This window comes from Ranitomeya variabilis, chromosome 2 (genome assembly GCF_051348905.1).
Source record: "Ranitomeya variabilis isolate aRanVar5 chromosome 2, aRanVar5.hap1, whole genome shotgun sequence".
Classification (NCBI taxonomy): Eukaryota; Metazoa; Chordata; class Amphibia; order Anura; family Dendrobatidae; genus Ranitomeya; species Ranitomeya variabilis.
Genome location: NC_135233.1, coordinates 65342532 through 65369938, shown reverse-complemented (window position 1 = coordinate 65369938; position 27407 = coordinate 65342532). Strand labels below are relative to the sequence as shown.

Here is a 27407-nt window from a genome sequence, read left to right as displayed (position 1 = left end):
TGCTTTGCTGGTGACACTGTTGGAGATTTATTCAAAATTGGAGGCATACTGAACCAGCATGGCTACCACAGCATCTTGCAGCGGCATGCTATTCCATCCGGTTTGCGTTTAGTTGGACCATCATTTATTTTTCAACAGGACAATGACCCCAAACACACCTCCAGGCTGTGTAAGGGCTATTTGACCAAGAAGGAGAGTGATAGGGTGCTACGCCAGATGACCTGGCCTCCCCAGTCACCAAACCTGAACCCAATCAAGATGGTTTGGGGTGAGCTGGACCGCAGAGTGAAGGCAAAAGGGCCAACAAGTGCTAAGCATCTCTGGGAACTCCTTCAAGATTGTTGGAAGACCATTCCCGGTGACTACCTCTTGAAGCTCATCAAGAGAATGCCAAGAGTGTGCAAAGCAGTCATCAAAGCAAAAGGTGGCTACTTTGAAGAACCTAGAATATAAGACATATTTTCAGTTGTTTCACACTTTTGTTAAGTATATAATTCCACATGTGTTAATTCATAGTTTTGATGCCTTCAGTGTGAATGCACAATTTTCATAGTCATGAAAATACAGAAAAATCTTTAAATGAGGTGTGTCCAAACTTTTGGTCTGTACTGTGTAATATATTATATATATATATATATATATATATATATATATATATATATATATATATATATATATATATATATATATATATATATATATATATATATATATATATACACACACACACATACATACATACGTACATACATACACATATATACACACACACAACAGTCAGTACTACCAATCATAATAAGTTGGTAATTTTGCCAGCTTACCAGACCCGCTGCATACATGGGGACAATGACAGGCTGCTTCTTATTGCCTGTGAAGAGCTGTCAATAATAAAAACAAAAGGTTATCAATCATGAAAAAAAAATACACAAAAAGTAAAAGAAAAAGTCTGCGATTATTTATGGGGTTGTCCAGGTTGGCACAAATGTTTTAGTGTGTGTAAAATGTAAACGATGAAACTTATACTTGAATTAGGAAAGCTGCCCCGATCTCGAGATGTCAGCGCCAGTGCCAGCACCTCCATATCCGCACAGAAGGTATCAGCATGTGACCAGTGATGTGTATGATGGGGCTGGCCCCCCTCGTAACAGATTCATACATGGGAGGAAGGCTGGCTTAGCTATTGAAATGTCCCAGACAGCCCCCTTCATTCACGTCACTCGTGTGTCGGCACTAGATGACATTTCTTGGATCAAAACGGAGTCAGAAGTGGATCTGCCGGACCCCGATATCTCATGATCGGGGCACATCTCTTAATTCAAGGGAGTTAGAAAGTTTCCTCATTTGACATTTACTCACATTAAAATAATCTTTTTTCACTCCAAACTAGACAATGCCTTAAAAAAGAGGCCATTCTCTGTGTACTGGAAAGTTATAACATTTTTCAATACACTTTCAGCATTAATTCCTTAAAGGGGTCTTCCCATCACTAGGATCATACCCCAATATATCGTAGGTAAATAGAAAATGCCTCCAATTAGAAATGTAGTATAGTTCTTCTGATTTGCTATGTCTTTTACCTCATATGCAGGCATTGCAGTAGCTTAGGTATCCATGGTTATGACCACGCATATAGTGACAGTCAGTTAGTTTTTTACTGGTTGTAACCATGGATACCCAAGCTACTGCAATGCCCGGCACATGGGGTAATCAACATAGCGAAACAGAAGAACTATACTACATTTCTAGTTGGAGGTATTTTGCTAATATTATTATTGTTACACCTACTACATATTGGGATAGGATCTTGGAGATGGGAATACCCCTTTAAGTGTTATTTAAAAAGAATCTATCACCTCCAAAGCTAAAACTGAACCATCCAGACCTTCCTAAAGGTGAATTAGACCCTATAAGAGTGTATACTCCTCCGATAGATAGATAGATAGATAGATAGATAAAATCTTCCTTGCACACACCGACACTGCAGGAACCAAGTGCACACACACAGTGTCAGTACGTGTGGGTGCATTCTTATAGCTCTCCTGTGTGTAGAATCCACTCGCTGATGTGTGATCCTGTGTGTAGCAAGCGGACACTACCTGACAGTGTGTGTGTGCACTTGGTTCCTGCAGTGTCAGTGTGCAGAAGGATGCTTTAGATCAAGCAGCTCCCCAAAGTGCCCGTTGTTGATCACCATGAAGGGAGGATGGTAACGGATTTCCAGTGGATACAAATCTGCCCCATTCATGCCACGTACACCCAGCGCTGTACATCTACTGTAACGCAGCGTGCAGCAGTGCGTCCACCACACGACCAGGGCAGATCTGAATCACAGCAAGCAGAGATCTTGCAATTTATACAAAAAGTATGTAAGAAGTCGGGGTAACTTTTCTATACAAAAAATAAGTTTTAATTGGCTGACACTGGAGTGACCCTGTGATGAAAGGAACAACATCCCGCGGTTCTCTACACCGACATCCGCAGTCCCTCCATTTCTTATGGAAACGACTTCACAGTATATTCATAGACCCACTGTCCTATTACATATGCCTTTACTTTGATTTTATTAGAAAATGTAGGTGGTGGAGTCCCAGACTGTCAATTTATAGCCACACAAAAGATCAGCAGAGCGCACAGTTGGATGGACGCCCAGGCAATAGAAAAGGGGTTAAGAATTACTGACCCCCAGCTTTGTGTCTAAGCCCATGATGTCAGCCACGGAGCGGCTAGTTAGCAGGGTCACTCAGGCGGCTTGCTCCTTCCCTATAGAGTCTTTATTCGGCCCTGACGCTTGTAGAAACAGACAATAGTGCAGGCAGAACAACTAACATACTATGTTCCTTGTGTCGATTCCTAGGGAGCGCAGGAGCTTTTTGTTGCTGTGAGATCCTCCCCACTGGTACTTCAGTCCGTAGGCATCGTGAATGTCCTGCAGCTCGGCCCATATGTCCAGCACTCCTGTGTGTAAGCTGTGAAAAACCAACACGTTAGATCTCCCACTGCTCGCCCAGGCCTGCTGTATGCACAGCCTGACAACCGCACATCTGCTGCACCGCGCCTTCACAATGCGGGAACATGCAGCCCGGCCGCCCCCTGCTCATTAGTCAGATTAATAGAAGAAATAGTAAATCACTGCAGCAAGAAGGCAGAGAACTAGTAAATATCACAAAAGGTAAAATGTTTTTTGTGCATGTGTCTCCACCATCCGACCTGCTCAGATATTTCTATCGACGAACATTCACAGCAGAGATCAGAGACTGAGCCTCAGATGTCAGCCATGGACCAGCCCAATTCTATGGTACCAAATCCATGAGTGGCTACCCACTATGGTTTCTGCCCCAGGGTCTAACAATCTTTTCCGCGTTACGTGGATTTTAAATTTGCATGAGAATAAATAAATCAGCGCTATCCTTATTGAAAATAAGGCCCCCCGGGGAGGGAACGGGGCTCGGCTGTGAGGCCAACCACCACCCGGAGAGGGAACAGGGCTCGGCTGTGAGGCCCGCCACCACCCGGGAAGGGAACAGGGCTCGGCTGCGAGGCCCGCCACCACCCGGGAAGGGAACAGGGCTCAGCTGCGAGGCCCGCCCCCCCGGGGAGGGAACGGGGCTCGTCTGCGAGGCTCGCCACCCCCCACCCCCCGGAAGGGAACAGGGCTCGGCTGCGAAGCTCGCCCCCCCTGGAAGGGAACAGGGCTCGGCTGCGAGACCCGCCCCCCTGGGGAGGGAACAGGGCTCGGCTGCGAGGCCCACCCCCCACCCCCCCCGAAGGGAACAGGGCTCGGCTGCGAGGCCCGCCACCACCCGGGAAGGGAACAGGGCTCAGCTGCGAGGCCCGCCCCCCCGGGGAGGGAACGGGGCTCGTCTGCGAGGCTCGCCACCCCCCACCCCCCGGAAGGGAACAGGGCTCGGCTGCGAAGCTCGCCCCCCCTGGAAGGGAACAGGGCTCGGCTGCGAGACCCGCCCCCCTGGGGAGGGAACAGGGCTCGGCTGCGAGGCCCACCCCCCACCCCCCCCGAAGGGAACAGGGCTCGGCTGCGAGGCCTGCGCCCCTGGGAAGGGAACAGGGCTCGGCTGCGAGGCCCGCCGCCCCCGGGAAGGGAACAGAGCTCGGCTGGGAGGCCCGCCCACCCGGGGAGGAACAGGGCTCGGCTCCGAGGCCCGCCCCCCGGGGAAGGGAACAGAGCTCGGCTGGGAGGCCCGCTGCCCCCGGGAAGGGAACAGAGCTCGGATGGGAGGCCCGCCCACCAGGGGAGGAACAGGGCTCGGCTGCGAGGCCTGCCCCCCGGGGAGGGAACAGGGCTCAGCTGCGAGGCCCGCCGCCCCCGGGAAGGGAACAGAGCTTGGCTGCGAGGCCCGCCCCCCGGGGAGGGAACAGGGCTCGGCTCGCCCCCCGGGGAGGGAACAGGGCTCGGCTGCGAGGCTCGCCCCCCCCCCCGGGAAGGCAACAGGGCTCGGCTGCGAGGCCCGCCCCCCCGGGAAGGGAACAGGGCTCGGCTGCGAGGCCCGCCCCCCAGGGAGGGAACAGGGCTCAGCTGCTAGGCCCGTCCCCCAGGGAGTTTGTAGCAGAAACAGATCTGGCATTTTCCATTTTCTTGAGCATTGAAGGGGAATGGGTCCTACTCGAAATTCAGCTTGTTAAGTCGGTTCTTAATGTGAGGAGAGCTCATTCCATCACCCATGACTGATTGTCCATCTGCCTTTATGTCCACCGGTTGTCAACCATCGGTGAGGAACCAGTATAGAGCAGAGGCTCATAGAAAGGAGCCTCTATACTTTGTGTTAGGTGCAATTAAAGGGTTTGTCTAATTTTGAAAATCAACTCTTCTTCGGCGCCATTTGTTTAAACAGAAAAAAAAGCAAACCAGCTTTACTCAAGCACTGAGTCTTCGCCGCTGCTCCAAGTGTCTCATTTTTCCTGCAGTGCGGAAATCGCATCCATAGTGAAGCAGCCGATAACAGAGTGCGGCAGTTCTCACAGAGTTGATGGCACAAGCCACAGAGCTCATGATTGGCTGCAGCGCTGTCAACGTAATATCAGCGCTGCAGACAACGTCAGACACCAGGAGCACTGGCAGCAACTCAATGCTGACCCGGGAGAATATAAAACAGGGAAGTGAGAGCGCAACCGCCCAACAGTAGCCGGTGAGGAGTAACCGCCCAATAGTGGCCAATGACTGGCTGCAGACATACATGGCACAACAATGTCACACAAACCCCGGTGTAGACATTACTGGAACAGTACGTGCGGGATAATAATCTTTATAATAATAATCTTTATTTTTATATAGCGCTAACATATTCCACAGCGCTTTACATTTTGCACACATTATCATCACTTTCCCCGATGGGGCTCAAAATCTAGATTCCCTATCAGTAGGTCTTTGGAATGTGGGAGGAAACCGGAGTACCCGGAGGAAACCCACACAAACACGGGGAGAACATACAAATTCCTTGCAGATGTTGTCCAAGGTGGGATTAGAACCCATAACTCCAGCACTGCAAGGCTACAGTGCTAACCACTGAGCCACCGTGCTGTCCTGAGGATGCGGAATAATAATTTATGTTTTTTTGGGGTTTTGTTTTTTTTTATTGTTTTTTACAAGGGGGAACCAAATTGCACATCATTTCATTGGTAGCACTGGGTCTAGAAATACGGTGGACTTGTCATAAAACAACGCCATATTACGGTAACAGATCTGCTATACGGGACTTCTGTGGCACATGTGTACAAAGTCGATGTCGCTCTCCTCGGTGTACTGACCGCAGCACGGCGCGGCCCCTCATCATACCTGGTCGTGGACTTTGAGGTGTCCTCCTGCTGCTCTGTGCATAGCAGAAGATCTAGAGGTGAAACCTTCTCATCTATTTCAGGTACAGGAGGGGGAAGAAAGCAGGCGAGGAGGACACGCTCCAGGCGACTTAGTACGGGATTCTGCATAAAGAAACAGAAAAAGTCACAGTACGATTGTTGTGAATCGGACGATGCTACATAAGATTTGGTATCACACAGCAAACAATCCACTTTGTAATCTTTCCTTATCAGTGTCCACCATGTGATGTGTGCTCTGCAATGTGTGGTCCTACGCCGCTCCCCGCATGTTCAGACCACGATGAGGCCTATAGGAAAGGAGGCTGCGCTCTAATAGAATTATGATACCTCATCTAAAATACTGCGCTCTCGGGTGGAATATATAGGGCTAATGTGACATCAGACCTAGAAAACAGTGGGTAAGCAGCTCCTCCATTCATTATCATGCTAACCCAACCTCTCTCCATATCTTGACGCAATAGTCAGTCAAAAGCCATATGTATCTTGTGCACCATAACGAACTGCTGTATGGGTAAACGGTGCACCCCATGTGATCGACTAATCAGAACATCTTGTGCCGGATATCAATAACAACTGCAGCATCCAAGGAGTTCAAAAGTTGAAGACTCATTGGTGCACCACAGCTTTATCTGAGTAGCTAAACTAACCTGTCCCTCCATCACTGCTAAATCATAGACTGAGAAAATGGTGCTGGCTTAGCTTTATAAGTGAGCCAGCCCCCTTGTACTTATTGATAATTTTTACTGTCACATATCTATTATAAAAACTGAATTCAGATAATTAATAGATAATAACCAGATGTTAGTAAAGGCCAACAGCCATCTCTCCCGACCAGAGATGCTGCTATCAGACTCTTCTGGAGGAGTCTTATCTCACCTAAAACTAAAGGACTGGCGGTCCGAAATCGGACATGTTGGCTCCTTATCTCCCCATGATAATCTGTTTGGGGGGGGGGGGGGGGGGGGGAAGAGTCATACACATTAGGCTGTCAGCCGAGTTCGCCGATATCGGTGGGCGCAGCCAACGTCAGTAATGTGTATGGGGGTCTTAAGTTTAAGGATAATCACTGTGTAAACCCAACTAGATTCCTTTTGAAGGAAAAGTATGGAATGATCAAGGCTAATTTATTGCAATATAACACAGAGATGAATAATTTTCTGCAGTTTTTAGGAGCAAATAACACAGTTGTAAATTTCTTATCAATTATAAATCATAAAAGAGAACTCAAATTAGATGAAAGTAGATCTGGAGTGATAGGGAGGTGCTCCACACCACCCCAGTTGATTGACAGGTCTGTCCCACGTATGTATATAGGGAGTGAACCGTCAAGTCACCTGCAGCGGCTCTTCAAACAAGCTATGCAGTGAAAAAAAAAAATACCTAATTGTGCAGCCAGGGTCTGATTCATGCTACCTGTGGCTTGGGCAACATGAATGGACTGACAGGGTCCCTTTAAAGGGAATAAGTCACCATGTTTTTGCTATTCTCACAGCAGAATGATGTGGGGGAGACACTGACTGCAGAGATTTATCACTTTAATGTGTGTTGCAGTTCTAATTAAAAACAGTTTTCTCTGCTGCAGATCTAGCAGTTCTCTGAATGTTGGGCTGTGTATAACCCCGCCCACACCACTGATTGACAACTCACTTTGTACGCTGTGCATAGGCAGCATCATACTGTGTGGGGACGTGTGTGTGTAGGGAGCAATCCTACTGTGTGTGTGCATAATCCTACTGTGTGTCGGGGGTGACAATCCTATGTGTGGGTTAGCTGTGGGGACATCATACTATGTGGTGAGGAAGGGCATTGATCACGGTACATTTATACTTAGTAAATATAATTATAGCTAGATAACAGCATTTATTAACGTTATCAAAAGCAGTAAATGATAGTGTTTTGACTCTCGGCTATAGGTAAGGACACACGTTACAATAAGCCATACTGCAAAATGTAGCTGCTGCTCAACATACGTAAACCTGCTCTATATTAAGTGATAAATTATAATAAATTATAAACAATCCAGGTCTCTCATGCGGCCCCTTGCCCACCCCTGGTCTAACCATTACCTGAAAGGCAAGCGTTGAATCTTCATAAGCCAGCGAGGTTTCAGATTCAGGAACTGCAGGGAGGTCGATGCTTTGTGTGTTGACAACCTGGTTGTCAGTACTGGAGGGAACATCTGTCCTAAATGACTGCCAATCAGCCGCCTCTGTAGAAGACTCCATCTTCTGATCACCAAAGGCAGCCCAAGAAGAAGAACCTCCAGCCTGATCATCATCAAACGCACTCCATTCAGAAGGTTGCTGAATACCGTCCGCTGTACTAAAATCGGCAAAGTCATCAGAGTCTTGCTTAAAGTTCGACTCCTCTTTATTTGCCTTAGATATAAAGCCACCAAAATCACTAAACTCGTCTGGTCCCTCAGAAGTCCACTGTTGAGAAGGCTTGTCTTCAGAATACATCTTTTCTGAGGAGCTTGCCGCTTCTTCTTGAACAGCCACATTTGTATCCTCAAAAAGACCAAATTCATCTTCATTTACCTCCACAGGCAGCTCTAAAGGTTCATGAATATGTTTTTTATCCAACGTGACATTGTCCGTCACTGGAGGAGCAGAATCAAAATCTCCAAAAGCATCAAACACTTCACGAGAAACCTTCACGCTATGACCGCTTTCCATATCTGAGTCAAGTTCCGTCTTTCCAACATCTTTTGACGTTTCCAGCGACTCATCAAGAGAAAGCGAGCTCATTTTATTAATAGTCTGTTCTTCCTCTTTTCTACTTTGTGTAAGATTTGAAGTATTTTTGGTATCCAGTGAATGCATACTATCAGAAATATTAGACTCTAGTGCAGTTAACACCTTTTCATGGGGTGGATCACCATCAAGGGCAAATGGATCAGGTTCTTCAATTTCCTCTTGAGAAAATGGATCTTCTGGGACTTCCATAGCAGCAGAGACACTGCCATGTTCAAATCTACTTGATTCACTGCTAACATTAATACTTTGAGCCTGTCCTTCATGTGAATATTTCAGTTCTTGCATCCGTGCCTCACCTAAGTCTACATGGCTCCTGCTTGAAAAAGTAGCAAAGTCAGCAAATTCATCTCCAGGACTTGGTGGTGAAAAGTCTATACTTAAATCTGTACTGTGGGAACTGATTGACTTAATTCCTTTTGTATGTCCCACAATGTCCAGATTTTGTAATCCCTGAGGGTTGTCACTATCTACTGCAGCAAAGCCATTCGTCAGATTTTCCAAGCTGTGTATTTTATCACCATTACACGTGCTAACTATTTGTTCCTGGCTTCTGCTTACTAAATCGTCATTATCAACACAAGTGTGATGGGTCTCTGAGTTTATATATTTTGCATTCTCCCCTGAGTTCCCTTTATTATCAAGTGCAGCAACATTAAACTGGGTGGCGTCGTGGTGGATGTTCGTCTCAAACACAGAACAAGGTCCCTTCTTAGAAATCCCAATCTCAGAGATGTTCTCACTGGTGTTGATGGAGGTAAGGCTGGAGAGGTTATTTACGTTATCCGAGTAATCGTGTATCGGTAAAAAGTGTTTGGATGGTATAAAGTCCTCTCTAGTCTTGGGATAACCGACCGAGTCGAAGTCGGTGAAGCCAATTCCAGAGTTGTTGACGTCAGAAAATCCTCCGAATTCTCCAAACCCGTCATCATCGTCATCATCTGCAACATTGTCGAGAGGAGGCGGGGATGAAGAGTACATTCGTATGATTTCAGGTTCCATGGCGGAAATTCTGGGTCACAGCAGAAAAGTTACACCTACAATGAGATAAAAAGGGTTAGATAGTATTACTGTACATTAAAAAAAAAAATAATGTTTTTGTTCTAAGTCCTATATAAATAATGATACAGTACACACAAGATGTACAAAAATGCACAAACACTCCCGTTCCGATGGATGGAGTGGATTCTTCAGTTGAAGAAATATATTCTACGATTCTGTAGTCTGTGAGTTAAGGCTAAATATAAGCAAAACAGTAATTTTCAGGGTTTTCTTTTTTTAAAGCAAAAAACAAAAAAAAAGCATCAATCAGATGATACTGGAGAAAAGTATTGAAACACAGCTTTTCTTTAAGAATTATAACCAGCCACAATAAAAAAAAAAGTTTAAGTTTTTTTTTTTTTTTTAACATTTTATGTCACTAAAAATACTGTATGCCATGAATGTCTGGTAGCCAATGAAAAAAAAAATAATAACCATTTTGGTAACAACATATGGTGCATTTGACTGTGCAAAAACAGGAAAAACAGGTTCATCATGGAAACCATGGAACCTTCTTGGTGCTTTAATGGAAAACCCAGACATAAGATTTATTCACAAAAATATCTGTAAGTAGCAGGGTTTTGGCAATCTTGATGGTGACTGATCAGACATCTATCAGCTTTCCATTACATAAATTAAAGAGGTTGTCCAGACTTGGGATAAAACCTGCAGTCACTCAATGTTGATTTTCAAGGTAAGTACACCAATCTCATCAGGACTGAGGAATCTATTTATGCGAGGGGTATTAACGTAAGCCCTGATGGGGGTCACTGAACTGGTGCCCAAATGAAATGTGAAAAGGCCCTTAGGGGGGAAAAAAAGAAGAAGCTGGATCTGTGGATGATGTCTATGAGCAGATGAACCCATAACATTGCACAGACAAGAAGGCAGACAACACAGGCTATTATGGAGATGGGGATGAATGGGATTCTGCTCATATCAAACTGAACAAATCATCTCCTCCACAAAGTAGTGCGTGTAGGTGGAGAAAATAATCTACGAGTGATTACTGGCGGCAGAATTCTATAGTCAGAGGGGGACTGGAACACTCAGACATATTCGTCTTACAATAGGTTATTTTTTCTTTGTCTTGGTAACATTACACATTTGTTTTTACACATCAGATTAAAAGCTTTTATTTTTTCTTCAACCTGGAAAATTACACATTTTAAAAGACCCCCTCCCCAATTCCCGACAAGCCACAGCCCTTTCCTCTAGGCGCTACCGCCTCTCATTGAGCAAGGGTTAAAACAAAATGTGGTGCTAGGCATGAACCAGATAGTAAAGCTCCTCCAATGTCTGCAGATCTCGTCAATCTAATCTGTTTGGGGCAACGAGACTACATCCATTCTGTTCACACCAGGACTTTGCACCTCTTGAAAGGTCCTTTCAGATTTCTTTTTCCACCTCTTGCTGTGGACATCAATCTATCGTGTGTGTCCTGGTGCCTCCTGTGATAAAGGGCTTGTACCAAGTATAAATCGGGGATAACCACTGGACTGCTGGGATGCCCGCTCGGAATGGAGTGGGGTCGAGCATGCTCACCTTCATTCCATTCATTCTCTATGGGACAGCCTTTCCCGAGAATGACAGAAAGGGCAGTCTTATAGAGAAAGAATAAAGCAGATGTGTATGCTCGACCACTGCTCCATCCACTGCTCTTGGGATTTAAGAGAAGGGCCAGCGGTCAGTACTCCCTGTGGATACGGGATAACTTTCATGAGTACACTTTAAAAAACATGTAAAACAGTGTGAACAATACTGGACAACCCCTTCTTATGAGCTGCAGTTTGGTGAAGAAAATTAAAAAAAGAAAGTGCACATCTACCTACTGCAGTCTTCTCTACTCCGTCAGAGCAGCTGCAGCTGTCCTGGTCAGCGCCCGCCGACCGTTCTGTCCTGATCAGCGCCCGCCGACCGTTCTGTCCTGATCAGCGCCCGCCGACCGTTCTGTCCTAATCAGCGCCCGCCGACCGTTCTGTCCTGATCAGCGCCCGCCGACCGTTCCGTCCTGATCAGCACCCGCCGACCGTTCCGTCCTGATCAGCACAAGCCGACCGTTCCGTCCTGATCAGCACAAGCCGACCGTTCCGTCCTGATCAGCACAAGCCGACCGTTCCGTCCTGATCAGCACAAGCCGACCGTTCCGTCCTGATCAGCACAAGCCGACCGTTCCGTCCTGATCAGCACAAGCCGACTGTTCCGTCCTGATCAGCACAAGCCGACCGTTCCGTCCTGATCAGCACAAGCCGACCGTTCTGTCCTGATCAGCGCCCGCCGACCGTTCTGTCCTGATCAGCGCCCGCCGACCGTTCTGTCCTGATCAGCGCCCGCCGACCGTTCTGTCCTGATCAGTGCCCGCCGATCGTTCTGTCCTGGTCAGCGCCCGCCGACCGTTCTGTCCTGAACATTTTCATTTAACACATCCAATTGTGGAAATTATTATACAAAGATCTATTGAATAAAATGTACTTGTCCATGGGAAAACCCCTTTAACTATCTGCAGCAGATAATGAAATTTAACATCAGCCAGAAAGGGGTTAAGTACACCCATATCAACCTTCACATCTGGGGCCTAAACTATTGAAGCTTAGAAGACATTCCTGTGCTCCATATATCAAACCCTATAAGCCTGGGCCAGCTAAGAGGAAGTGCTTACAATATTAGATGGATGAAAATAACATCTGTTATTCCAATAGTCTGGAATTACCAATGCACATAAGGGACGATAAGTGAAGACCTGGAATATCTGATTATAATGTCAGTACACCTTAGTTTACGTCAGGACAATAGAGCTGGAAGTTAGAGAGTAATGGCGCCACGTCAGATGACTACATCCATCCTGCAAGCGCCAAGATGCTGGTACTTTGCTGTGCAGGGGATTGGTTGTTTTTTGGTCCAGACTTTAGCCTTCACCAGGCATTCACAGCAACAAATAAAGCTCCAGCCGAACAAAAAGGCACGTACTCTCCAGCTCTGCAGACAAAGCAAGTGTTCCCGGCCTGCCACTGTGCTGAAGACATTACAAAGAGGCAGCGCTGACAAAACCGGCCAGACGGACTGTGCAGGGCCCATCACAGGGCACTCACCGGACAAAGGAGGGATTGGAAAAACGATTAAGTTACCTGATGAATGGTCCCGAGACTGAAGGACTGTATTATTACACACCAGGTACAGAGGAAAGATCTGTACCGTGAGCGCAAAGGGCGGTCGGCAAACTTTACAGAAACTTCTGATACCTCAAATGTTCCCCTATAGACACCGTGTGTAATGTCAGAATTAGAGCTCAGGTGTCAGATTAGAGGGGCAGTGCAGCAGGTAAAGAAAAAAAGAATCCTTAGATTGCGCAGAATTTAGAGACTTGATACTCACCTTGATCGATGTCATGATGCTCAGATTTCCCAACTGTACTTTGCTCATTTTCCTTGTCTCGGCACACTAGAAATGACATTTCTAGTCAATTCCAGCATTTCAAAAAAAGTCCAGGAAGCAGAGACCAATGGGGACAGGAACAGGAGTAACGAGGGATCAAATTTTTATTTATTTTTTAGGTCCTTTTAGAAAAAGATGTATTGGCTGAACAACATGACTTATCAAACACTGCTCACTTCCACATCGGGGGTGACCTTGACGTCACATCTACACGTACCTGATCGGTAAGTATTGTGCACGTATGTCGACAGGTATGTGTATACATACCATCATCAGCATTCACCTCTCGAGGTTTCTGGACAAACCAGGAGTTTGTATGTTCTCCCCGTGTTTGTGTGGGCTTCCTCCAGGTTCTCCGGTTTCCTCCCACACTCCAAAGACATACTGATAGGGAATCCAGATTGTGAGCCCCAATGGGGACAGCAATGATAAGAGTGCTGTGGGATATGATGACGCTATATAAGCAAAGTATAATAAATAATTATGTTGGAGCTTTTCCTGAGACACAAATGACTAGTATACCCACCAGAAAATTCTGTGGGAAGTCACTGTGGAGTCATCCATCTGACACTTTTCAAATGGTCAGAGCTCCATTTTTTTGTTAGCAGGGTGGCCCATGTACAGGAAAGAAAAATAAGGTTTCACTAGATTCTTTTCATTTGAGTATACACAAGGTCATAACTTAAAGGGAACCTGTCACCCCCAAAATCGAAGTTGAGCTAAGCCCACCAGCATCAGGGGCTTATCTACAGCATTCTGGAATGCTGTAGATAAGCCCCCAATGTATTCTGAAAGATGAGAAAAAGAGGTTAGATTATACTCACCTGGGCGGGCGATCCGATGGGTGTTGCGGTCCAGTCCGGGTCCTCCCATCTTCTTACGATGACGTCCTCTTCTTGTCTTCATGCTGCGGCTCCAGCGTACTTATCTGCCCTGTTGAGGGCAGAGCAAAGTACTGCACAGGCACCAGCCCTCTCTGACCTTTCCCAGGGCAGACAAACTACGCCTGCGCCAGAGCCGCAGAGTGAAGACAAGAAGATGGGAGGCGCTGGACCGGACCGCAACACCCATCGGACCGGACCGCAGCGGGACCGCCCCTGGGTGAGTATAATCTAACCTCTTTTTCTAATCTTTCAGGATACATCAGGGCTTATCTACAGAATGCTGTAGATAAGCCCCTGATGCCAGTGGGCTTAGCTCACCTTCGATTTTGGGGGGGTGACAGGTTCCCTTTAAGACCATCTATGATGATGGCAAGCAGTGAAAGTTTTATATCCCATCATAGAAGGATACATGGCTGCCCGTGTCAGATCTGCCCGTCATCACATCCACTTGGTCTCACTGTTGATATTTTTTTTATACACTTTGAAAAAAGATCCTAAAAAGGGAAGTGAAGATTTCACTTAGTCTGCCATTGACGTCCTTCAGAAAGGTGGTGGCTCAGAGAAGCATGCTGCGCTATAGTGTATGGTCATGGACTAAAGTATTGAGACTGACACACATTTTGGTTTTCACAGTTTTCTGCTTGAGCCTTTTTAGATCTTTTAGTATGAGGTTTCTTTTGTTATTGAAAAATAATTATCAGCATTTCGTAAGTTTTAAAACTTTTACTGGCAAATACATCAAGTTTACGCAAAGAGTCAAAATTTACAAAGTTGACCTTAAGACTTCTGTAATTCCCCTTGGCATCTAGAGATGACTACCCATTCCTAAAAAAATCACAAGTTCTGCATTTTTAATTTGTCTACTTGCTTTTTAAGGATTGACCACAGGTTCTCAATGGGCTTGAGATCTGGGGCGTTTCCTGGCCATGGACCCAAAATTTCAATGTTTTGTTTACTAAGCCATTTTGTCATCACTTTTGCCTCATGACATGGTCTCCATCCTGCCTGAAAATATTGAGTCTTTGCATAAACTTGATGTATCTGTACAATTAAAAAAAAAAAAAAAAGTATTATGGAATGTTTCTAATTGTACTTCACTAACCATAGAAAAAACTGACTAATAGATCCGAGAACACTGGAGCAGCAAACTACGAAAAGCAAAATTTGTGTTGGTCTCAAAAACTTCTCGCCACAACTAACAGCCACACATCTACCCCTGATCGTAATGCTTCCCTCAAAAAGGCATCACTGTAAACCTGGTAAAGAAAAGTGCCAAATCTACGTCTGTACAACAGAGGTATATGGGTGTGATATCTAGATCTGTCTCACTCACCATAACCTATGGAGCGGTGGGAAAATTTTCCTCTTTCTCAGCTTAGTGCAGAAAAAGTTTGCACAAAACATGCAAGTAACAAGTGAAATGCTACAGAAAAAGTAGAGTGGTCAGACAGAAAGCTTTATGGGGTGTATCACAGTCACTGTACAGAAGATGCATCATTGTTCAAATAAACTGCCCTCCATGCAATAAATGGACGGCCCGATGCCACGAAATCAGGAGGCAGTGCTTGTATACAGCTCTTTGCTGTGGCTATGAGTGGCTCCCTTAGCGGTAAGCCCCAATCTTTGACAATCCCTATCTATAGGCTTTATTAGAGAGCATATGGACGTTCATCTGATAAAGATCCGTTCCTACACACAGAAGAGCAATGATAACATTGGGCCCTCAAGAGTAAGAGATGCTTTTTCTTGTGGCTCCATGATCTGATGAAAATAATGGATCACTTCTAGGACGTCCATAGTGGGACAGCTCCTTCAAAAGGCATCGTGTCTCTCAATCATGAGTATGTTATGCCGGCTACATTATTCACCTCTCCTAGAAATAAACACATCCACCAATTCTGTGTGATTTCTGGGGAAGACACAAGAGCATACTCCCTGTTGATGTTGTAGTTGGCCAGTTTTGACCCCAGGACCTGATGCACCAACCATTGAGTCACAATACTATCTATAATCTGATTACACCTCTTTACACCCAGACTGAAACCCGAAAGGTATACCCTGGGAAATAGGGAATCAAACATCCCCTCATTTCACCAGTTTTCTTCGTTTCAGTCAAGGAAAAAATAGCTAGACAGGTGGTTTTTTAAAGTGGTTGTTCACCACTTTTCACCATTTTGCCTCGTTCACCCTCTAAACTAATGTACATTTATTTTTTAAAATACACTTATTTTTCTCCATTTCTTCATGGCTTCCTGCGACGTTCTGTCCATTGATTTCACGTTCCGGCCTCCAGCTTTGGATGGAAAGTCAGACTGGCATCACATGAGGGGTGGACTCTACCGGTGCAGTTTAGGTCCATAAATGCGCACTCCGTTGGGACAGCCTCTCGAGAGCCATAGCTGAAACGTTCCACCCAACAAGGTAGGCTGGAAGCAGAAGCAATCAGATGTAATGTCACAGAAAGTCAGGGAAAAGCAGACAGCGGGGGTCACGATAGCTACCCAGACATAGAGAATGGGGCAAGATAAGTAGATAAATATATTTAGAAAAAATTTCAATTTCAAGCATTAACTCAGATGGCAGGAAAGTAAAATGGTGAAATGTAGTTGCGTCAAAGACTTTTAAGATTAAATAAACTTTTATACCCATATTTCAGCTTGTTTCGGTAGCTTTATTGATGGGGGTCGGGGTCTCGAGAGCCTTACTGATCACTCAGCAAAGGGAATAACTTACTGATCGTGGAGGGTACTAGGAATCAGACCCCAGAGATTAGTAACTGACCCCTTAGCCTATGGACTGGAGATGATGTTTGATTGTAGGAATACCCTTTCAAATAAAATAAAGTTTTCATAGGTATGAATAATGGAGGCGCAGGCAGTTTTCAACAACTCGTCCTCACAATCCCCATACACTGCAGGAAAGAAATCCCTACGTCCAATGCACAAGTGATAAAAAATAAAGTGGAAGCGTTGCCTCATTTTTACAGCTTTTTATCCTCAGTTGAAATGACAGTGAAACAAACCACAGAGGACGCGATCAGCTCAGTTAGATAACTCTCCCGCTTGTGCTGTACTCGATGGATTTTACATTATTTGTAGGACAAGAAAGCAGTGCGGCTTCAGAGCGGCGGTGGCTCAGCCATATTCCCCATAGATTAACACCACGAGTTCAGGGTAAGGGCTGCAGCAAGTCAGACACAGCTGCTCAATGTGCAGAGAGTATGTAGCCGCGGGAAGCCTCCTCGACGGCCCCGATCCCTCTCTCCTTAAAGTACACGGTGCAAATATTCAGCCGGGTGATATTTTTATTATAAAAAGCAAAAGACCAATATAAAAACATTATTAATACCAGTGATGAGCGAACATGTTCGCGTAAGGTGTTATCTGAGCATGCTCAGGTGCTAACCGAGTGTCGAATAATATCTTCGAGTCCCTACGGCTGCGTGCAACTAAGTCATTAAGAGTCGTAGAGTAGTACTCCTCCTCCACCAGAAATGTTACTCCACTCAGGGACTGGAGCATATTTCTGGCGGAATTTAACATGACGTTAATTTTATAAGGCGAATCTCGCTACACCGAAAGAACTGCCCACTCTGGCGAAGCTGGCCAGGACTGCTGTAAATCTACCAAAACTCGCAACATTTATTCAGCAAACTTCGAGTTGCACAAACATTTGGGGACATTTCTAGGTATTTTATGCCAGAAAACTTGTGAAAACACTTTGGTGAATCAGGGCCATAACTTTTTTTTTTCTTTTTCTTTTTTCATTCTTCTGTCAACATATCCATAAGGAGGGTTTGGATTTTGGTGGGGTGAATTGTAGTTTTGAATAACACCATTCGATTTCCCATATAACGTAGTGAAAATAGAATTATTCTTACCGTTAATTCGGTTTCTAGGAACCTTCCACGACGGCATATGGAGGTTGCCTCTTTGCCCTAATGGGGAACAGGAAATGGAGAGGTTAAAAGGCCCTCCCACCTCCCTCTCACCAGTGACTTATAACTGAAAACCATAGCACCGGTTTACCTTGAATCCCAGAATTAAATCCAGGAGTATAGGGAGGGAACTAGCGCCGTCGTGGAAGGTTCCTAGAAACCGAATTAACGGTAAGAATAATTCTATTTTCTCTAGTCACCTTCCACGACGGCATATGGAGGAATACCAACTAATTTGGCGCTAGGGAGGGACAACGGCCTGGAGTACTTTCCGGCCGAAGACTAAATCTTTGTTGGGCATTATATCCAGTCTGTAATGTCTGGAGAAAGTATGCAATGAAGACCATGTGGCTGCCCTGCAGATTTGCTCTGCTGATGCACCTGCTCTTTCTGCCCAGGAGACTGAGGTTGATCTAGTGGAATGAGCCTTGATTCCTACTGGAGGAGTTTTGTCCTGAGCCAGGTATGCTTCTGCTATTGCTCTCTTAATCCAGTTGGCAATAGTACTTTTGGCTACCTTTTTTCCTTTGTTTTGTCCTGATGGATGGACAAATAGATTGTGGTCGATTCTGTAAGAACTGGTTTGTTCTAAGTAAAATAAGACAACGCGCCTGACGTCCAGCATATGGAATTTCTCTTCCTTTGGATTTGCAGGATTTTGGCAAAAAGAAGGTAGAATAATTTCCTGGGAGCGATGGAAATCTGATACGACTTTTGGAAGAAAAGAAGGGTCTAGGCGTAGTATTATAGAGTCATCTCGGATGGACAGGTATGGCTCTCTTATTGAGAGGGCTTGCAATTCTCCCACCCTCCTTGCTGATGTAATAGCCACTAGAAAAATTGTTTTATAGATTAGATTTTTCTGGGAGCAGGAGGATAATGGTTCAAAGGGGGGACCCGTGAGCCCCTGTAACACCAGGTTGAGATCCCACAGTGGTACTGTTATTTGCTTCTTTGGATTCATTCTGGAAGCCGATATCATGAATCTTTTTACCCAGCGATGATTTGCCAGATCTTGATCAAATATTGAGCTGAGGGCGGACACCTGGACTTTTAAGGTGCTAGGTCTGAGGCCTATTTCTAAGCCCTTTTGTAAAAAATCTAGAATTTTTGAAATGTTCGGGTTGAAGGGATCTGGCACCTCAGGAAGACAAAAGGATGAAAATTTCTTCCAGATTTTATTATATATTGCAATGGTTACCGGTTTCCTAGATTTTTGAAGTGTGGAAACCACTGCATCTGATAGTCCTCTGGCTCTTAATATTTGGGCTTCAGTAGCCATGCCGCCAGATTCCACTTGTGGGCATCTAGGAGATGGATTGGTCCCTGAGAAAGAAGGTCTTCTTCTATCGGAAAGTGGAACGGCCCATCCACCTGAAGGTCCACTATCAGGTTGTACCAACTCCTCTTGGGCCACAGCGGAGCTACCAATATGGTAGGCGTTTGTTCTTCTCGCACTTTCTGTAAGACTTTCGCCAGTATTGGGATTGGTGGAAACGCATAAGCCAGCCGGAAATTCCACTTCTGGACCAGTGCATCCACACCTTTGGAGCCGTCCCTGGGGTTCAGAGAGAAGAATGCTTCGACTTTTGCATTTCGGCTGGATGCAAAGAGGTCGATTTCTGGGAGACCCCATTTGTTCACCAGCATCTCGAAACCTCGGTTGCTCAGGCACCATTCCCCCGGATGTATGTCCTAGCGACTTAGATAGTCTGCCTGAATGTTGGACGAGCCTTTCAGGTGAACCGCTGTCAGAGATAAGAGATGTCTTTCTGCCCAGGAGCATAGTCGGGCAGATATATTTTTCAGGCAATTGTTTTTTGAACTGCCCTGATGTCTGATGTGGGCCACCGTGGTCACATTGTCCGAATATATCCGAACGTGATGTCCCTTGATCAGATGACCTCCTACTAGTAGGGCTTCTTCTACAGCTTTTAGCTCTCTGTAGTTGGAAGATTTCTTGCTTGTTGACTGGTCCCAGAGACCTTGGAAAGGGGTGTGATCTATCATGGCCCCCCAGCCTCTCTGGCTGGCATCTGTTGTAACTGTGGTCAGTGGGACTTGCGTCCAGCTGACCCCTTTTTGTAAATTTTTTGGGGACATCCACCATGCCAGGGAGGCTTTGACACGGCCTGGCGTGTACAGTCTTTTGTTCAAAGAACTGGGAAGGCCGTCCCAATTCTGCAGGATATGTGCCTGAAGAATTCTGGAATGGGCCTGGGCCCATGGTACCGATTGAATGCAGGCTGTCATCGAGCCTACAAGAGACATGCCTTCTCTGATTGTAGGAGATCTGGTGTCCCTGAACGTTTTGACCTTTGATAAAAGGGTTAGACGGTGTTCTGATGGGAGGAAGGACATTTGTCTTGTAGAGTCCAGGAGGACTCCCAGGAATTTCCTGCATTTGGAGGGTCGTAGGTGAGATTTTTCCAGATTCGGCACCCACCCAAGAGATGTCAGGATTTCGAGAGTCTTGGATACATGAGATTCCAGGCCCTGTTTGGTAGGCGCTATTAACAGAAGGTCGTCTAGATACGGCACTATACAGACGCCTTGCCTCCGGATAAAGGAGACTACTTCCCCCATTATTTTGGAAAATACCCTTGGAGCAGAGGAGATTCCAAATGGGAGGACGTTGAATTGATAATGCTCTATCAGATGTCCTCTCTGTACAGCAAATTTGAGGTAATGGCGATGTCTTGGGTGAATGGGGATGTGAAAGTAGGCATCTTTCAGATCGAGAGTGGCCATGAAGGAGTGTGGACCTATCAAGGGAATGGCATTCTTCACTGATTCCATCTTGAATCTTCGGTACTTGATATGCCGATTGAGATTCTTTAGATTTATAATAACACGGGACTCGCCCGATGGTTTGGGAACCAGGAATAGGCGAGAGTAATGCCCCCGATCCCTCTCCCATTCTGGTATTTGGGATATCGCACCCGACATCTTTAGGGTCCTGAGACCGGACTCCAGATTGGATTGATCTTTCAGGGAAGGTAGGGAGGTGACTTTTAGACCCCGTGGGGGGGAGGAAATGAATTCTATTAGGAGACCCTCTTTGATGACATTGAGGATCCAGGGGCAAGAGGTGATGTTTTGCCACTGGGAGTAAAAATTTGAAAGTCTCCCCCCCACCGGATCGGAGTCACTGTTTTTCCTGTTGAGATTGCTGTTGTTGTTGTTGAGGGATAAGGATGTTTCTCCCTCCTCCCTTCGGGTAACTCCACCTCCCGGACTTGCCTTTTCCTCTCTGAGAGGTTTGGGCCTGAAAGGGACGAAAAAACTTCTTTTTGGGAGTTTTTTGTTCTGGGAGGGCTTTCTTTTTATCAGTAGCTTTCTCCAAGATGTCGTCAAGAGAAGGCCCGAAAACGTAGTTACCTTTAAACGGTATGGCGCATAATTTGGCCTTAGAGGTGATATCACCAGACCACATTTTTAACCACAGCGCCCTTCTGGCCGAGTTAGTTTGTACTAACGACCTTGCAGCAATTCTGATAGTTTCCATCGAAGAATCTGCTAGGAAACCCGTGGCTCTAAGGAGACTAGGAAGGGAGTCTAATAATTCAGCTCTTGAAGTGCCCTGGGATATGTGAGATTCCAGTTCACCTATCCAGCGGAATAGAGCTCTAGCCACGCATGTTGATGCGATATTAGCTTTGAGGGCTACCGAGGAGGTCTCCCATGATTTCTTTAATAGACTCTCTATCTTCCTGTCCATCGGATCCTTTAATTGTGACGAGTCTTCGAATGGAAGAGCCGTTCTTTTAGCCACTCTTGCTACTTGAGAGTCAACTTTAGGGACATCCCATTTGGTCAATTCGCCTTCTAAGGGGAATCTACGCTTCATCTCGGATGGAGTACTGAGGCGTTTTTCAGGTAATTCCCACTCTTGGTCAATCATATCAGAGATATTCTGGTGGATTGGAAACCCCACCCGTTTACCCTTAGTTATGCCACCAAACATCTGGTCCTGTATGGACTGGGGTTCCGGCTCCTCCTCCAGCCCCATAGTACTGCGTACTGCAGCTACTAAGTCCTCAACCCAGTCTGAAGAAAAGAGATATTTTCTGGCCTCCGATGTAATAGAGGATGCAGATTCCTCCTGACGACCTGAGGATGAGGCATAAGAGAGGTCTGACTCAGATTCAGAATCCTCTTCCTGGATCTTCCTTTTTTTGGCTGGAGAGGGTGGCGGAGGGGGTGGCGGAGGGGGTGGAGGGGTAAAGGCTGCTAGGGAGGATTGCACCTCTTGCTTGACCAGGGATCGGATTTCCTCTAGTAAAGAAGGTTGCTCTGCCCTGACAACTTTGTCAGTACAGGTCCTGCAGAGTTTTTTCTCCCATGAAGGTGGCAGCTTAATATTACAGATGGCACACTTCTTTTTAACGGTAGTTTTGGGGGTAGACCTTTCTCCCTGCAATGAGAGGGGAGAGAGAGAGTGACCAAGGATACCCCAAAGTTACTATCTAAGGACCCCTGTCCCTGCGGCACTTACTGTGGCAGGGGCAGCGCTGGGCTCTGCAAGCGCAGGGCAGGTACTGCTCTCCATGATAGGAACGGTCTTACCTGCGACGTTTTCTGGCAGGTTTTATACACAGCGGTATGCACCTGCCCCCAGCGATGTGGATACACCTCCTCCTCCCCTCCATGGTCCAGGCGTGGAGGACGCCGTCCTGCACGAGACGCCGCCGGCGGAAGTGCCTCCAGGGAGCGCAGAAAGGACCGGAAGTGATGCGCGCGACCACTTCCGGGTTGCCAGCGGCATGTTTGGAGGGGAAGGAGACCGGAGAGCTCCAGGAGGACTCCGGTTGGGAACACTAGCCTGCTTTGCCCTCACGGGGGCGCGGGAAGGCTAGGCACAGGTCCCGAGGACACCGCAGCGCGGTGCGACGGGAGCAGCATAGGCGGGGAGGTAAGATACGACCCCATGCTGCCCGGTTATACACAAGCCGACGCTTGTGAGATGCAGTAGTTACCGGCCACCACTGCATACGAAGTAAACCTCTCCCGTCCCATGGGGAACAGGAAAAGACACTGGTGAGAGGGAGGTGGGAGGGCCTTTTAACCTCTCCATTTCCTGTTCCCCATTAGGGCAAAGAGGCAACCTCCATATGCCGTCGTGGAAGGTGACTAGAGAAAAAGGAGCTGGGGTGAAATACTGAAGATCGGTACGAATACAGCTACCATATATACTCGAGTATAAGCCGAGAATTTCAGCCTATTTTCTTAGGCTGAAATTGCCCCTCTCGGCTTATACTCGAGTTATTCCCAGGGGTCAGTAGGGGAGGGGGAGCGGAGCTGTCTAATAATACTCACCTGCTCCTGGCACGGTCCCTGCACATCCCTGGTTCCAGCAGCTTCTTCCTGTATTGAGCGGTCACATGTACCGCTCATTACAGTAATGAAGATGGACCCGACTCCACTCCCATAGGGGTGGAGCCGCATATTCATTACTGTAATAAGCGGTACCATGTGACCGCTCAATACAGGTAGAAGCTGCCGGCGCCGGAGAACCAGGGACTGCACCGCGCCAGGAGCAGGTGAGTTCAACGCAGTGCACGATATTCACCTGTTCCCCGTTCCACCGACTGCAGCCGCTGTGTCTTCCCTGTCCTCTGCAGTGACGCTCAGGTCAGAAGCGCAATGACGCGATTAGTGTGCGCCACCCTTTGCCTGAACGTCAGTGCGGAGGACGGGGAAGACACAGCGGCGCCCATCAGTGGAACAGTGAACAGGTGAATATAGCAAGTGCCGGGGCCTGAGAGGTGAGTATGTCATATTTTTTTTTTTAATCGCAGCAACATCATATGGGGCAAACGTCTGTATGGAGCATCTTATGGGGCCATAATCAACATTTGTGCAGCATTGTATGAGGCATATTTTAATATGGAGCATCTTATGGGGCCCATCGTGAACTGTATGGAGCATTATATGGGGCTCCTGATTCAATATGGATATTCAAAAACAATTAACCTACTGATGTCTCAATTAATTTTACTTTTATTGGTATCTATTTTTATTTTTGAAATTTACCAGTAGCTGCTGCATTATCCACCCTAGGCTTATATTCGAGTCATTAAGTTTTCCCAGTTTTTTGCGGCAAAATTAGGGGTCTCGGCATATACTTGAGTATATATGGTAATTTCTATTGCTGGTTTAAAAAAAAAAAAAAGAAAAGAAAAAAAATTAAACAAAAAGTTTGTGTTGCTATATCCTGAGCTCTGTAACTTATTTTTCGGTCCATAGTGCTGTGTGAAAACTTTCGTTTGGAGACGATGTTTTCATTGGTATAATTTTTTTTTTTTTTTTTTTTTTTGGGGGGGGGGGGAGAAACAAATTAAGTTTTGATCCCTTTTAACTTTATTTTGTGCAAAAAACACATCTCTGCGATTACGATTTTTCTTCACTTACCTTATTAATTAAATAATTTTATATCTTGGTAGAGTGGACTTTTTTATTTTTGCATTGGGAAAAGAGACGGTTTAAAATTTGGTAGAAAGTTTTTAATATTTGTAAAAAAAATTTTACCTAATTGCTTGTACTGGGTATCTCATGGCGGCAATGGGAACCTTCAGCAGGCAGCCATGGAAAACCCATCAACGCCCCACAATTGCGTCACGGGTGGGGGGTGATGAGCACCGCACCAGGATTGCACTACTTAAATTGTGCTATCAGATTGACAGCGACAGTTAAATAGTTAAACGTACTGATAGAGGCGGCTAAGTACACCCGCACTACACAATGGACATACTGGTACATCGTATCTCAGGAAGGGGTTAAATCATAAGCGGTCAAGGGTTCGACTACGGACTGTAAGAACAGATGACGTTGTTCGGAACTCCTGTTGAAGTCATTTACTGCGAACCAAGTCTCGAAAACCTATGGGATGGGACCGACATGTATCCCCACCCCGTGGGCCAACATGCACCCCCACAACCATCTCATGACACATGAAGACAGATGACTAGGAAATGCCACCACGGTCCAATGCAACCCTGCCAGCCCTTCATTTCCAGCATAAATGAGGGTCTCAGCAGTCGGACCCACCAGTCTGATAAAGGAAAGCCATCTTTAGCAGATACCGCAATCTTCATGTGCACAGCGGCTTTGATAAATGAGGTAAAGCCACATATTTTACTACATGAGTGCAGGTGGAGTGCAGCGCAGGAGTACTGCTCCTGACCCAGGACACCGGTCTGAACACCGCTGAAGCAGGAGTTTAGTGGTTCGCCATCTGCAGCCTCCCTGCCTCATTTATGTCAGCACACTACAAAACAAAGGCCAGAGGATTTTCCATCACGTCACAAGAGTCTCCCAGGTGCTCAGTTACAGGACAGGAATATAATCCATTGCATTTTTTATCAGTCTCATTCACCATCAGGAGCCATACGTAGAAAGCCACCTACACTGCGCTAAAGAGTAAATACTCTGCAGCAGAACTACAACTCCCATCATTCCAGCTGATAAGAAATAAACAAGCCCAACGACATGAGCGACAGAAGCAGGCGCCCTCGTCTACCTCCATTACACGGGCAGGTGAAGCCTGAGAATGACGGGGCGGCTACAAGGACAATTCACCGACTGTTCTGTTTACATATCCGACCTCCTCGGAGACGTACAAAACTGCAGAAATAAAGGGCAGCGGCGGTCACAGCGCTGGATCCGCTACTCGGATTTCTGGACTGTAATCTTGGCTCAAAGTACAAATCAATAGTTTAATGTCATTTTATAAATCCTCATTTCTTCTATAAAGAAACCCTAATACAGAACAGAGAAAGGAAATGTATCCCCACCCTGGAACGGCACTGATAACAGGGAATTAAAAGGGGTGCATCATAAATAAAAGGCACATAGTATAATAAATGTTCCTAAGAATGGTATATTACAGTAATGTTACCCTAGAAAGCAAGTATCAAGTATCGGTAAAAAAGAAAAGTGGCGGACATCCTTAGTAAATCAATGAATGTGCCAAGTCCACATCAAAAATGTCATAGGTGTGGGCAAAAGTGACTGGGATCCCAATAGATCATTTTGGCCTTTGGCAGTATAGTCTATAGATGGGAGCGCACCAGAGCGTTCTAAGAGGCCCATGATCACTCTGGATGAACTGCAGAGATCTACAGCTGAGGTGGGACAGTCTGTCCATAGGACAACAATCAGTCGTACACTGCAAAATCTGGCCTTTATGGAAGAGTGGCAAGAAGAAAGCCATTTCTCAAAGATATCCATAAAAAGTGTCGTATAAAGTTTGCAACAAGCCACCTGGGAGACCCACCAAACATGTGGAAGAAGGTTCTCTGGTCAGATGAAACCAAAATCGAACTTTTTGGAAACAATGCCAAACGATATGTTTGGCGTAAAGGCAACACAGCTCATCACTCTGAATCCACCATCCCCCACTGTCAAACATGGTGGTGGCAGCATCATGGTTTGGGCCTGCTTTTTTTCAGCAGGGACAGGGAAGATGGATAAAAATGATGGATGGAGCCAAATACAGAACCATTGTTGAAGAAAACCTGTTGGAGTCTGCAAAACACCTGAGACTGGGACGGAGATTTGTCTTCCAACAAGACAATGATCCCAAACATAAAGCAAAATCTACAATGGAATGGTTCACAAATAAACGTATCTAGGTGTTAGAATGGCCAAGTCAAAGTCCAGACCCCAATCCAATCGAGAATCTGTGGAAAGACCTGAAACCTGCTGTTCACAAACGATCTCCATCAAACCTCACTGAGCTCGAGCTGTTTGCCATGGAAGAATGGGCGAGAATTTCAGTCTCTCGATGTACCAAACTGATAGAGACATACCCCAAGCGACTTGCAGCTGTAATCGCAGCAAAAGGTGGCGCAACTAAGTATTAAGTTAAAGGGGCCAAATAATATTGCACGCTTCACTTCTCAGTTTTTGATTTTCCACAAAAATATAAAATAACCAATAAATGTTGTTCAACTTCACAATTGTGTTCCACTTGTTGATTCTTCACCAAAAATTTACATTTGGTATCTTTACACTGTGTTCCAAATTGCTTGCTGTGGTGCATAAACCTACTATTCGGCCACCCCTAAACAGTGTTCACAAGCAGAAACGGTTGCAGTGGGCCCAGACATACACGAAGACTAATTTTCAAATAGTCTTGTTTACTGATGAGTGTCGAGCAACCCTGGATGGTCCAGATGAATGGAGTAGTGAATGGTTGGTGGATGGCCACCATGTCCCAACAAGGCTGCGACATCAGCAAGGAGGTGGAGGAGTCATGTTTTGGGCCGCAATCATGGGGAAACAGCTGGTAGTGCCCTTTAAGGTTCCTGAAGGTGTGAAAATGACCTCTGCAAAGTAAATAGAGATTCTGACTGACAACTTTCTTCCATGGTATAAAAAGCAGAAACGTGCCTTCAGGAGCAAAATCATCTTCATGCTGACAATGCACCATCTCATGCTGCAAAGAATACCTCTGAGTCATTGGCTGCTATGGGCATAAAAGGAGATAAACTTATGGTGTGGCCACCATCTTCCCCTGACCTC

General features: G+C 46.0%; 1 protein-coding gene across 2 annotated transcripts in view; it reads right to left on the bottom strand.

The window, feature by feature from the left end:
• AFTPH (aftiphilin) overlaps window positions 1–27407 on the bottom strand; it is a 63346-nt gene that overhangs the window by 26413 nt on the left and 9526 nt on the right. For both annotated transcript variants that reach the window (XM_077282517.1, XM_077282518.1), the window contains exons 2-5: window positions 7896–9622; window positions 5789–5931; window positions 2831–2966; window positions 822–878 (exon numbers count right to left, since the gene is read on the bottom strand). In XM_077282517.1, coding sequence (XP_077138632.1) covers window positions 822–878; window positions 2831–2966; window positions 5789–5931; window positions 7896–9587 — 2028 coding nt within the window. In that variant the 5' untranslated portion in view covers window positions 9588–9622. The remainder of the gene's footprint in view (window positions 1–821; window positions 879–2830; window positions 2967–5788; window positions 5932–7895; window positions 9623–27407) is intronic.